The sequence below is a fragment of the Delphinapterus leucas genome, chromosome 6 (assembly GCF_059928025.1).
Source record: "Delphinapterus leucas isolate spDelLeu-1000000601 "Yukka" chromosome 6, BTC_Dleu_Yukka2, whole genome shotgun sequence".
NCBI classification, from domain to species: domain Eukaryota; kingdom Metazoa; phylum Chordata; class Mammalia; order Artiodactyla; family Monodontidae; genus Delphinapterus; species Delphinapterus leucas.
Window position 1 is genome coordinate 119760528 of NC_143134.1, and position 12305 is coordinate 119772832.

The 12305-nt window shown below is 54.3% G+C and overlaps 1 protein-coding gene across 1 annotated transcript in view; it reads left to right on the forward strand.

The window, feature by feature from the left end:
* Nucleotides 1–10032, forward strand: part of LAMC3 (laminin subunit gamma 3) — a 60804-nt gene extending 50772 nt beyond the window's left edge. Inside the window, exons 23-28 of the mRNA XM_089913885.1 lie at nucleotides 375–554; nucleotides 2711–2813; nucleotides 4842–5041; nucleotides 5762–5908; nucleotides 6002–6101; nucleotides 8569–10032. Coding sequence (XP_089770011.1) covers nucleotides 375–554; nucleotides 2711–2813; nucleotides 4842–5041; nucleotides 5762–5908; nucleotides 6002–6101; nucleotides 8569–8819 — 981 coding nt within the window. The 3' untranslated portion in view covers nucleotides 8820–10032. The remainder of the gene's footprint in view (nucleotides 1–374; nucleotides 555–2710; nucleotides 2814–4841; nucleotides 5042–5761; nucleotides 5909–6001; nucleotides 6102–8568) is intronic.
* The last annotated feature ends 2273 nt before the right edge of the window (nucleotides 10033–12305 follow it).

Sequence of the window (12305 nt, forward strand, 5' to 3'; positions counted from 1 at the left end):
CTGTGTGTGAAGAAGGAAAATGTAGGTGGTGACATGTTTGGCCCTGAGCACTGCCCCAGATACTGCTGAGGGCGTTAGGTAATAAGAAGTCCCCGCAGGAAATTCTGAGTTCAGAAGTACGTCCGGCCCCAAGGTTTCAGCTAAGGGATTGTGAGCCTGGGGAAGGAAACACAGGTCCGGGAGGTTAGCTGAGTCTGCGCTTCTAGAAATTGCTGGTGCTAGAATCAGACCTCAGGTGAAGCTTCCCCAGTCTGGCTTCTCTCGCCCTGGCCCCTCTGCTTCTTAGGGTCCACGTGCAGCCCTGCCCCCCACGGTCCCTGCCCCTGGGCTTCTCCCACCCAGTAGAGGACCTGCCCCTCGGACCTTCCCATCAGGCCTTGTCTGAGCCCTCCATCTCCCGGCAGCCTCAGAAGTCCCAGGCCAGGACCCTGGGCCTGAAGGTGCAGGCCCTGGAGAAGACGGTCACATCGAGAGAGCGCGTGGTCACCGAGGCTGCCCAGGCCCTCCAGGCCACCGCCCAGGCCGTGCTGCACAAGACAGAACCCCTTACGCAGGTGGGCTCTTGTCCTTTGAGGCAGCACCTGGAGAAAGTTGGGGCTGCCCCAGGCATGATCTGGGCTCAGGGGTTGCAGGGGGAGGGAAGGGCAAAGACCAGAAGTAGTTCTTTCCACCCCTCCAGTGCCTTCCCCCAAATTCCAGAGAACCTCAGTTAGCTCGTGCCAAGGCAGGAGGTCCTGATTTCCCGAGAAGGAGTAAAGGTGTGAGAGGAGGCAGGATGGACAGACAGACAGAGCCACGCCCACCACCCTTACTCAGTGTTAATTACAGCTGGGATGGGTCTCATTCACTTATTCTTGCATTCATTAGTTCACTTGCCAGATATTTTAGCGAGCACATACGTTGGTCTAGTGCTAAACCCCACTGTTTGGCATTTACAACCCAGGAGGGGAGGCAAGACTAAATAATCAGGGAATTCAAGAATCATGGAGTGAATTGAGCCCCAACCAGTGGTTTCCAACCTATTAAAGTATAAGCACCCCTTCAAGTGTGTTTTTTTTTTTAACTTTCCATCTTTCATCTAGACTTAGAAAAAGGTTGCGAAGAAAGCACAAAGAAGTCCCATATACCCTTCACGCAGATTCTCCTTCTGTTAATGTTTTACCCAGCCACCTTACAAGGATCAAAATAAGGAAATCAACATGATATAATACAATGAGCTAATCTACAGACCTTTTTCAAATCCCAGCAGTGGCTTATCCCGTAGCCATCTTTTTTTTGCAGGGGGTGGGGGGGCACGGAAGACCTTAGTTCCCTGACCAAGGATCAAACCCGTGCCCCGTACAGTGGAAGAGCAGAGTCTTAACCGCTGGACTGCCAGGGAAGTCCCCTGTATCCATCTTAATTTTCCTCTTAAAGACAAGAAACAAGGCAGAAAGCTGTTGCCTGCATCCGAACAGCTGGGCCTGGCGCCTGTCACATACTGGGAGACCTGTGCTGTGTCAGGGCTCCCTGGGGTGGTACCCATTGATTTAGTCCATCACCCTGGTCTGGGGCACAGATGAGGCCACAGCAGAGTCAGGACCAGCCCCTAGTGCGCAGTGCCCCAACACAGTGCCTCCCACCTTCCTCTCCCATCCTGCTAGGCATTTGGAGTAAGACTTAAGACACAAGGGATCCCAGGGCAGCATCTGGTGGCTCTTCGAACCCACATGATTGCGACTTCCCTGGCGGTCCAGTAGTTAAGACTTCTCCTTCCAATGCAGGGCATGCAGGTTCCATCCCTGATCGAGGAGGTAAGATCCCACATGCCTCACAGCCAAAAAACCCGAAGTATAAAACAGAAGGAGTATTGTGACAAATTCAATAAAGACTTTACCAAAAAAATATTTTTAGACCCCGCATGACTGCTGATGGATTGAAATTCACATCACATAAAATTACCCGTTTGAAAGTGTACAACACAGTGGCATTTAGCACATTCCCAGTGTTGTGCAATCACCACCTCTGTCTAGTTCCAAAACATTCATCACCCCAAAGGGCGACTGGTTATACCCATTAAGCTCTTCATTCCTCCCTCCCCCCAGCCCCCTGCTTTCTGTCTCTATGGATTTTCCTATTTCAGACATTTCATATAAATGGAATTGTGCCATATGTGACCTTTTGTGTCTGGCTGCTTTCACTTACCATAATATTTTCTAGGTTCATCCACATTGTAGTATATATCAGCACTTCGTTCCCTTTCGTGACTGAATAATATTCCATTCTGTGGCTACACCACATTTTGTGTATCTCTTCATCCATCAAACCCGTATTCTTTAAGTATCCAGCCTTTTTTTAGTGGCAACGGGGAAGAAACTAATTTTCTATGAGTAAAAGTTGTCTAATAAACAGATTCTCTACTTCACATCCTCTGGCTGAGACGCAGCAGCATTCTGACAAGAAATTTTCAGTTGTCCATCTTTCTTTTAGTTCTTAGGTTCCAGTTTTCCTCGGAGCTTTGGTGAGACAGGTAACTTCTTGGGAGAGATATTCAAGGTTTAATATTGGTATAATAAAACAGATCAGATGTTCCTGGTAAACAGCATAATTCAGTGTCAGAGTTTTGGTGATGTTTTGGGACCTTGTACATGTGGGTTTGGTGCCCACCTGACCCCTCTCTGCCCAGCACACCTCCAGCATCACCTAACCAGACTCTCTCTTCTCTCTCCAGCTGCACCGGGAAGCCAGAGCTGCTCTGACCCGGGCTTCCTCATCTGTCCGGGCTGCCATGGTGACTGTCACAGGAGCCAGGACTCTGCTGGCTGACCTAGAAGGTATGTGTGCCCTGCTTAGCCCCAGGCTCATGGATGCACAGATGTCCATGACAGACACCAGGGCAGGCTTGGCTGCAGAGGACAGAAGTCCAGTCATGTGGGCATAAGCCAAGGAAACCATTCCCTCTGCCTCTAAGGACCTCCGTCTCCTGTGGCTGCTTTGTCCCTCCCCATCTCACATGCCACTCACCAGGTTCTTGCCTACGTGGCCATCCATCATCAGACCACACACGCAGAGCCCCTCAGGACCAGATGGGAAGAGAATCTGGTGCCATCAGCTGTCCATCCCTGATCTAGGCCACTCTGGCTGGGAGTCTGGTTACCTGGTACCAATATGGCTGCCCTGGTCCAATGTCCAGTGGGGCTATGGGAAGGGATGCAGCGTTTCTCTTTAGAACGTGGGTTGATGGGTTGATGCCAGTACAGGTCTCTTTTGAGCTGTAGGAAAATGAGGCCAAGTGCCCCCATTTTACAGTTGGGTAGACCAAGAAAGGAGATTTTACTGAATGAAATGTGGAACAGCCCCTAGCCTGCAGCTGCTCTGCCAAGAGAGGATCTGTGTTCAAATAAGTTTAGGAAATGTCACGTGCTATAGATCCCCCTGAGGCCTTGCAGTGCACACCTGAGAATATTAAAGGCTCTGAGAAGTCCTTCAATAAAGAAACCGGGTTCACTTTATGTAAACTTAATTTCCCCTAGCATTTATCAACACCCTGTAGAATTAGGGCTTCCCAGTGTGCACTTTTTTTGGCTGTGTTGGGTCTTTGTTGCTGCGCACGGGCTTTCTCTAGTCGTGGCGAGTGGGGGCTGCTCTTTGTTGCGGTGCGCAGCTTTTCACTGCAGTGGCTTCTCTTGTTTCAGAGCACGGGCTCTAGAGCTCAGGCTCAGTAGTTGTGGCGCACGGGCTTAGTTGCTCTGCGGCATGTGGAATCTTCCTGGACCAGGACTCGAACCTGTGTCCCCTGCACTGGCAGGCGGATTCTTAACCACTGTGCCACCAGGGAAGTCCCCCCAGAGTGCACTTTAAGAAATGCCAATTTTGTGTACAGGAAGTAAAGTAGATCTAACTTTTGGATTATCTTCATAGAATGGTTATGTAGTATTATGTCCCTGGATATTAGAAGGCTTGATTCTTTTTTTAAAAAAATATTTATTTATTTATTTATTTGCTGCATCGGGTCTTGGTTGCAGCCCACGGGATCTTTCGTTGCGATGCGTGGGCTTAGTTGCCCCACGGCATGTGGGATCTTAGTTCCCCGCCCAGGGATCGAACCCACGTCCCCTACACTGGAAGGTGGATTCTTAACCACTGGATCACCAGGGAAGTCCCCTTGATTCTTTTTAAATTTTGACTTTGTCTACTATAATCAGTACTCCTTAGGATAAATTTCCCTTAGAATTTTATCTGAAAGGAAATGAAAAAGTCTCTCTTTCTATATAGAAGGAAACTACTTCTTATTAGATAATAAAAACCTATGCGAATTGTAGAGTTTCTCTTTTTGTCTTGGCTGCTAGGGGCTAAAAGGTAAATAGTGCATTTGGTACCTGCACCGTCATTACCCTAATTTTCTGGCACTTCTCACCTTTCATCATCCCTCTAGTTACATATGGCCTTTGGTGTATCATTTTAATGGTCCAGTTTTTGGTCTGTTCATCACGATAAGCTGCCTCAAAGCCTGTTTAGAAATGCGTGGTATGTAAAAAACAAAGAACTTAATGGATCTCGCTGTGTACTGTGGTATAGCTCCCATCTCTACCACTGGCCCAGGTATTGACCACCATGCAATTCTGTGACTTTAGTAAGTATCGTAATATAACATGAATCTTTACACTCACAGGGCAGTACGTCTCACTCATTTGTTTTCCCTGGGTGAGCCTGAGAAGTTTACACACAGATCTCGTGCATCTCATACCTCTGCTCACGTTGTCCAAGGGTCTGGGGTTGGTCAGACATCTGGCAGTGACCACCCAATGGGCTCTCCAGGCATGAGCCCAGCCCTCCTGACACAGCCTCGGTTGGCTTTACAGGAATGAAGCCAAGGTTTCCTCGGCCCAAGGACCAGGCCGCACTGAGGAGGCAGGCAGCCATCGTCCAGGACAGGCTCCTTGCAGAGTCCAAAAAGAAGACCAAGCAGGTGGAGAGGATGCTGGGAAATGCGGCATCTATCTCCTCCAGTGCCAAGAAGAAGGGCAGGGAAGCCGAGCTGTTGGCCAAGGACAGTGCCAAGGTCAGGGCCACGGATGTGACTCCAGGGGCATCCCTGCCTTCTGGGCGTGTGGGAGGCCTGTCATAGAAGAGGTGCCCTTCTGTAGGGTAAATGCCCCTTCTGTATGCAATGCAGAATACTCTGCACTTACTAAGGGGTCCCAGGCTCTGAGCTCTGGAGCTTCACGCGGGCGACCCTGTTGATTCCGCATGAAATAGATGTCACTGCTGTCCCCATGGGACAGGTGAGGACCCTGACGCCCAGCCCAGTTCAGTAACTTAACATAACCAGGACTCACACCTCGGTCTGTTTGGCTCTACTCCCTAAACTTCTAGACTTTTCTTGTTTAATTCGGGCCAAATTTGAATCAATAGGCGTCTTCCCAGCACCGTCACTCAGGGCCCAAGTGAACTGCCTCTACAGCTCCCTAGAGACAGTGCCGGATTGAAGGAGTCCCCAGGCTTGGTTTCTGGTCCCGCCATTTTGATTTTGGCCAGCTCCTCCTCTCTGCACCTCTGTTTCCCCATCTGTAAATTATTGGAATTTCTCCTCTCGGGGGAGATGGGTAGTGTCCAGCAATCTGCACTTTGCCGGCATCTGGTACACAGCTGTTGAGTGAATGAATGAATGATCTGGTGCATGAATCTATGACCGCTGGGCAGGGCGGTCACCCTTTACCTCTAAAAGGAGTTTCTCCACTCACACTCCCCTCCCTGCTGCTGCCACCCACCCCGTACGTAGCTCGCCAAGGCCTTGCTGAGGGAGGGGAAGCAAGAGCACCGCCGGGCTGGCCGGCTCTCCAGCCAGACGCAGTCGATGCTCCAACAGGCCTCCCAGCAGGTGCTGGCCTCAGAAGCACGCAGACAGCAGCTAGAAGCAACTGATCAGGTACGTGTGCTGAGACCCCAGCACTCCTTCTCCTGTGGTCCCGGGAGCCAGCCAGGAGCCGCTCAAGCTTTTCTTCCCCTCCCCCCCCAAAAGGTGGGTGCCGGGCTGAGCGAGATGGAGAAGCAGATCCGGGAATCACGCACCTCTCTGGAGAAGGACATCAAAGCCTTGTCGGAGCTGCTTGCCAGGCTGGGTAAGGAGATCCCAAGACCGGGCCCTGGCCCCCTGGGTCCACGGTGCATCTCCAGGATCTTCCTGGGAGGCCCCGTCCTGGGGAAGCTTGCCTCCTAGCCCTCCTGTCCGTGGCTCCCCCTATCCCGAGCCTTGTGCTCAACGACAAGCGTTTGTAACCGCTCCAGGCCCCCCGGGGCGAGGCAGGGATGGTGTCCAGAAGCATGCTCACTTCGTCTTCCAGGGGCTGCTAGTCAGGAGGAGAGGAGAGACACAGAACGCTCACCACCCACAGAACACCTGTAGGTACCAGGTGACTAGGTCCTCCCTCAGTGGTGGAGGGTTTCAGAGAAGGAGAGAGGATGTCACAGAAGCAAGTCTGGCATCGAGGATCAGGTGCTGGTTTGGAATCAGAGAGACTGGCATTCAAGTCTGGCATTTTCCCTTCCTTGGCTGTGAGACCTTGGGAAAATCACTCCACCTCTCTGAGCCTCAGTTCCCCCACCCGGGAAATGGGAGTAACAGTGGGGTAGTTTCGAGAGTGCTTTCCACACTGTGTGTGATGAGACAGTAAATCGTGAAAGGGACAGCCCCCAAGACGTGGAGCCCTCAGAGCAGGGGCGAAGGGACAGTGTCAGAGCAGTTAGGCTGAAATGAACAAGCAGTTTTAAAAGTTGGGGTAAAATACGCAAAACATAAAATTTGCCATTTTAGCCACCTTTCAGCGCACAGTTCAATGGCATTAGGCACAACCTCCACCTTATTGTACAGCCGTCGCCACCATCCATCTCCAGAACTTTCTCATCAGCCCAACATGAAACCCGCCCCCGTTATACACAGACTCCCCATTCCTCCCTCCCCCAGCCCCTGGCAAGCCCTGTTCTACTTTCTGTCTCTGTGAATTTGGTACTGTAGGCACCTCACCTAAGTGGAATCATATAGTGTATATACTTTTGTTACCGGCTTATTTCGCTTAGTGTAACGTCCTCAAGGTTCATCCATGTAACAGCATGCATTTCGGTTACCATGATCGATAAGACAAGGAAGAATCACCAGGTTCTGCATTTTGGCTGGATGCCAGGCGCCACTAAGCTGTTCACACACACGATCGTGTCTCATTTTAACTTTCGAGGCAAGGATCCCTGTGCTCTTGCTATTCTGCAGATAAAGAGATTAAGGCACAGAGAATTTAAATGATGCGCCCAGGGTCCCCCAGCCAGTCAGTGGGGAGGCTGCGGATCACGCTCAGGTCTGACCGATTCAGAGCGCCCGCTCGTAGCCACAGGTCTATACCCGCAAGAACTCAGCTCACTGGACACGATGCCCAGCATGAAACAAACGCTCTGTGTGGGTAAACCACTCTGGCCGTTGTTGTTGTCATTTATTCTTTCACATCGGCACTATGCTTGACTCGGGGGTGCGGGAGCGACCACGCACAACTAGACCCTGTCCCCGCCCCAGGAGACCCAGCTGGGCAGTTAGAGTGGAGGCTGTAACCTCCTCAAAGGCCAGGCTGTTTGGACTTTCCCGTGGATGGTGGGACCTCTCCGAGTCTTGGCTGGGAGCAGGGCCTGCCCGGCAGCAGGGCTCAGCTTCTCTCTGCTTCTTCCTGCCCCGGGGCTCAGCTCTTGCAGTCGCCTGTCCTCCAAACCAGCCTTCATTGCCCAGGAAACTCAGGGCCATGGGGAGCCCTGGGGCCCAGGGGGGTCCTGTGGGATTCGAAGGCATTGAGGATTTGTTTCTGTGACTCCAGCACTCTCCCACCTGGCTCAGCTGTCTTTCCATTGAATGCCACCTTAATGACAAGGTGACAAAGGCCAGGTGGGGGAGACAGCCCGTGGATTCCGTGCCACCATCACCAAGTTCATATGTGAGCACCCGGCCCCACCCCCTCGTTTTACACTTGGAGAGGCTCCTCCAGGAAGTCCTAATGTGTGCTGGGCCAGGACTAGACCCCTGCTGCCTGCTGCCCAGGCCTGCAGCCCCTCCTGCCCCGTCTGCCTCACCCACCCTCATCCTGATGCCAGAAACCTTTCTTTTCACCCTGATGTCCCCGCATCCTGGCCCACAAGTGCCATCTGTAAGCGTGGGCTCTCAGTGAATTGAAACAGTGTGTGGGAGCAGCAGGCATTATGGGGCCTCTCCCACTCACACTGCTTTACAGATGAGGAAACTGGGGCTCAGGACTCACCCAAGGCCTTCATTTTTCAACAGTAATAGTAATACCAACAACAAAAATTAACAGTTGCCCAGTGCCACCCAGGGGGAAAGTTCCGGGGTCCGCACATAAGCCCGGTGGGGTGCCCAGGCCAGGCCCTTACCTGCCTCACCACGCCGTCCTCTCGGTCCCTTGCCTCCTGGTAGATCGTGGGCACTCGGAAACCTGGAGGGTTTGGGCTGGGGAGGGCTTCTGGGGATGGGGCCTGAACAGGCTTCTGGGGCCTGCAGGGGAGCCAGCCCACCCTGAGGCTGTCCGTGCCCCTCCACAGGGTCACTGGACACCCTCGGAGCCCCCGCCCGGGCCCTGAATGAGACCCAGCGGGCACTGGAGCGCCTGAGGCTGCAACTGGGCCCACCAGGGGTGCTGCAAGGGAAACTGAGGCTCTTGGAGCAGGAGTCTGAACAGCAGCAGCTGCAGATCCAGAGCTTCGAGAGCAACCTTGCTGAGATCCGTGCTGACAAGCAGAATCTGGAGGCCATTTTGCATAGCCTGCCAGACAGCTGTGCCAGCTGGCAGTGAGGGCTGCCCGGACCCATGGTGCCCCCGGCCCAGGGCATGCACGCCCGCCACAGGTGCGCCATGCAGGCACACTGCCCAGATCCTGCTGCCGCGTACCCTCCCGAGTCTGTGCCTACACCCCCTCCACACCGGCAGGAGTGAGTGTGCATTCAGAGCTCACCCAGGCGGCTGTGGTGTGCACACACCCATCGGTGTGCTCTCCCACCCCATACACACACACACACATGCACAGGTACATGTGGACATGTGCCCGTGTGTGCACTGCACACGTGTGCAAGTCCATCCATGTGTGGTGCCCCCCTCTGGATGCTGGGGCTGTTTGTTATGTTATATTATGTTATGTTATGTTATGTTAAATGCCCTGTGACACTGACATACTCAGGCAGGGTTGGTACCTGGGAGGCTGGGACCGGGCAGGGTCGGGGGGTCATCCGCAGAGATCCAGGGCGGGTTCAGCAAGAGCCAGAGCCCCTAGTCCCAGCCCTGCCCTCTGTCCTGCAGCCCCCTGACCAGTGTGTCACCCGCCACGAACACCCAGCAGCTCTGCATAGCTGAGGGAGCAGGCAGGTCAAAAGACACAGGATTCTGGGGGGTTCTCAGCAGAGGAACCTGAGGCCCAGGGCTCCTGGGGCCGTGGTGCAGCCTGCTAGGCCGGCCGGGCCGTGGCCCACCCATGCAGGGGTATCTTTGGCTTTGTGGAATACTTCCTTCTCAAGATCCTGGGACTGGGTCAGACTCAATGAAGGAATCACCTGCCCCAGGCCCGGTACCCCTTTTGGGCCATGGCCTCGTGACCTGAGGGGGCCTGGGTCAGGGGGCTCAGACAGGTCGCTTGGATCTTCCCTTTGTGACCCTGCCAACCCTGGCTGGCCTTTGACCGATCGACACTTCCCAAACTGGCCCTGCGGCCCTGGGGCCCCATCTGCCACATGGGAGGCCCTGCTGGGCGTGGAGGCCTGGCTGCCTTTCTAACCTGTCAGGCTAGGGTCTCCCCCTGTGGCTAGGCCCTGCCCAGGGTTCCCGGCATCTCCTCCTGGCACTCCTCCCCTTTCCCGGGCCCTCTTCCAGCAGACTGCGGGGCCTTGGCACTGGGAGGATGGGTGCCTCGGGGGGCCCAGCCCCTTCCCAGCGTTCTTCCTGCCCCCCAGCAGGGGTGACAGGCAGCAGCCCAGACCATTTCTGTTTAACCAACTCTGTTTAACGTGGCAATAAAGGACCCCTTTACTAGCTGGTGGTGTGCCTTTGGTCCTCTGGTGCTGGTCGGCAGCAGGATCCCCGGTGTGGGTGCAGACTCACTGCCTGGCTGTGGGTGCACATCCCCCCCAACCAGTGAGTCAGCGGCAGAGGGTTCAGTGATTCTTCTTGGCCCCCATGAGGTAGAAGGAAGGTGACAAAGCTGAGCCCATCGGCTTTGCCAGTGTCCTCCCACTGGGGGGGCTCTGCTGGGGTCCTGCAACCCCAAGCATCTACCCTGTCCTCTCTGCTCCAGGGGGCTTATTAGGCAAAGTCTAGGGCCTGGGGGAGTTTGAGGGGTGGGGTACAGAGAGGTCCTCAGGTGACCTCTGGCTCAGGCTGGAGACACCGAGGCAGGAAAGGAACTCAAAACCAGTGTCCAGCAGCGCAGAAAGGCTCAGGGAGGGACACCAGTGAGGAGAGGAGGAGGGCTTTGGGCCAGGCCTCAAAGGGTGGGGAGACAGCGGGGAACATTCCAGGCAAGAGGGTGGGCAACAGCGCAGCATTTGCAGGGTAGGGGCCTGGCCCGCACGGGTCACTCCAGGAACTCAGGTCGCGGGCGGGATTATGGCACATGCTCAGTCAGGGCTCTTGACCACGAGGCCTGCCCCCCTCCCGGGTTGGTTTAAGCAGAAAAGGGCAGTTCGTTGGGAGGACTTGGGAGAGTCTCCTGGAATCCTGGGGTAGGAAGGGCTGCCAAGGCTCAGAGATGGTCAGGGGCCGGGGGCTTGCCTCTCCCTTCCCTCCCGCCCCTCCCCTTGGTCTCTGCCTCTGCTCTCTCTGCGTTTACTTTGTTTTCTTCTCTCTGCAGAGCAGCTTTCTTTGCTTTTCTTGTGCTTGATGGAAGAGAATGTCCCCACTGCCCCCACCTGGACCCACCATGGCCCCCATGTTTACTTGTCATCAGGTCAAAAGCTTGGCAGAGACAAGCTGGAAAACTGACCTGATTCCAGCTTCCCAGGAGGGACCAACCCAGCTTAGGCCGGGTCCCCCCCCTACTCCTGTTCAGAAAATCAAGGGTCTCTGGGTCCAAGGCCATATAATGAGAGCTGGGCTGTGCCTTCCCCACCCCCGCAAACTCACTGGGGGAGAGCATTCAGAGAAGAGGTGCGCTCCTCCACGGAGAAACTGAAAACCGAGGCCAGGGGTAGGGGGGTGACGTGATGCACGTCAATGGCCCAGGCAGTAAGCTGGTAGGTTTGGGAGGGAGGACGGGGGTGGGGAGGCCAAAACAGGAGGTCGCTGCTCTATTGTGTTTGATGTCTGGTGTAAGTGGTGTCAAGGAGATGGGGGTGCTTTGCAGATCTCTGGGGCGGGGTCTGATGCCCCCAAACCCTCTTCCCTGTTACCCAGCTTCTCTGCTGACAGAGGCACACAGCTGTCCTGATGCCTGCTCTTGGCCTTAAACCTTTCTCTGCTCAAGCCGTGGGGGGCTCAGCAAGGCCCAGTCTCAGCATCCCCAATGGGTGGAGCACAGGCTTCCTCTCTGTTCCGCGGTGACATACCTCAGACCTGACATCTCGTGACTCACGCAGTCAAGTCGTGCTTCGGTTGTAGAGAGCCACTCTCTGGCCCCAGAGGTGGGGCTGGGGCTGGGTGGAAGGTGGCAGCTGCGAACATCTGGCTAGCAATGCAGCCCAGCAGCTGAGCAGTTGAAGATGGGGTGGCCTCTGCCCTGCAGAGCCAGTGACTGGGGCCAACCAGCCCAGGGCAACAGGCTCTCTGAGCCTGAACCAGGCTCAGAAGTGCATTATGAGGGTCCCATTCTATGTCAGCTGTCTTCTCTGACCTCCAGGCGGGACGTCTCCCAGCAGCCAAGGGTTCTAACTCCTATCTGCTTAGACCGCCCTGACGGTAATAAAACTTATAACAGCCCCTGCTGGGTGAAAAGCATTGTTTCCTCCGTTCCATTCTGCAGGACAGAAATGCCGGGTCCTGGTTCACAGAGGTTTGAGAATTAAATGATGTAACACATGTATCCTGGGTTGATCTGGCAAAGTGCCTGGTGCCCAGTGAGGGCTCAAGAAAAAAGGTTTTATTAACAAAACACTAATTCGTTCTCATTGATTTCAAGTGTCACTGATACCCTAGAGGCACTCTGTCATTATGCATTTTCTCAAGAAACTAAAAGTTTGTTCATCTTGCAAGAGTTCAGAGTAACGTTTGGGAACCTAGGCCTCCCTTCCGAAAGTGCGTGCTGCGCAAAAGGCGAAAGGCACGTTACAGCTCCCGGCAGCTGGGACCCGCATTTGA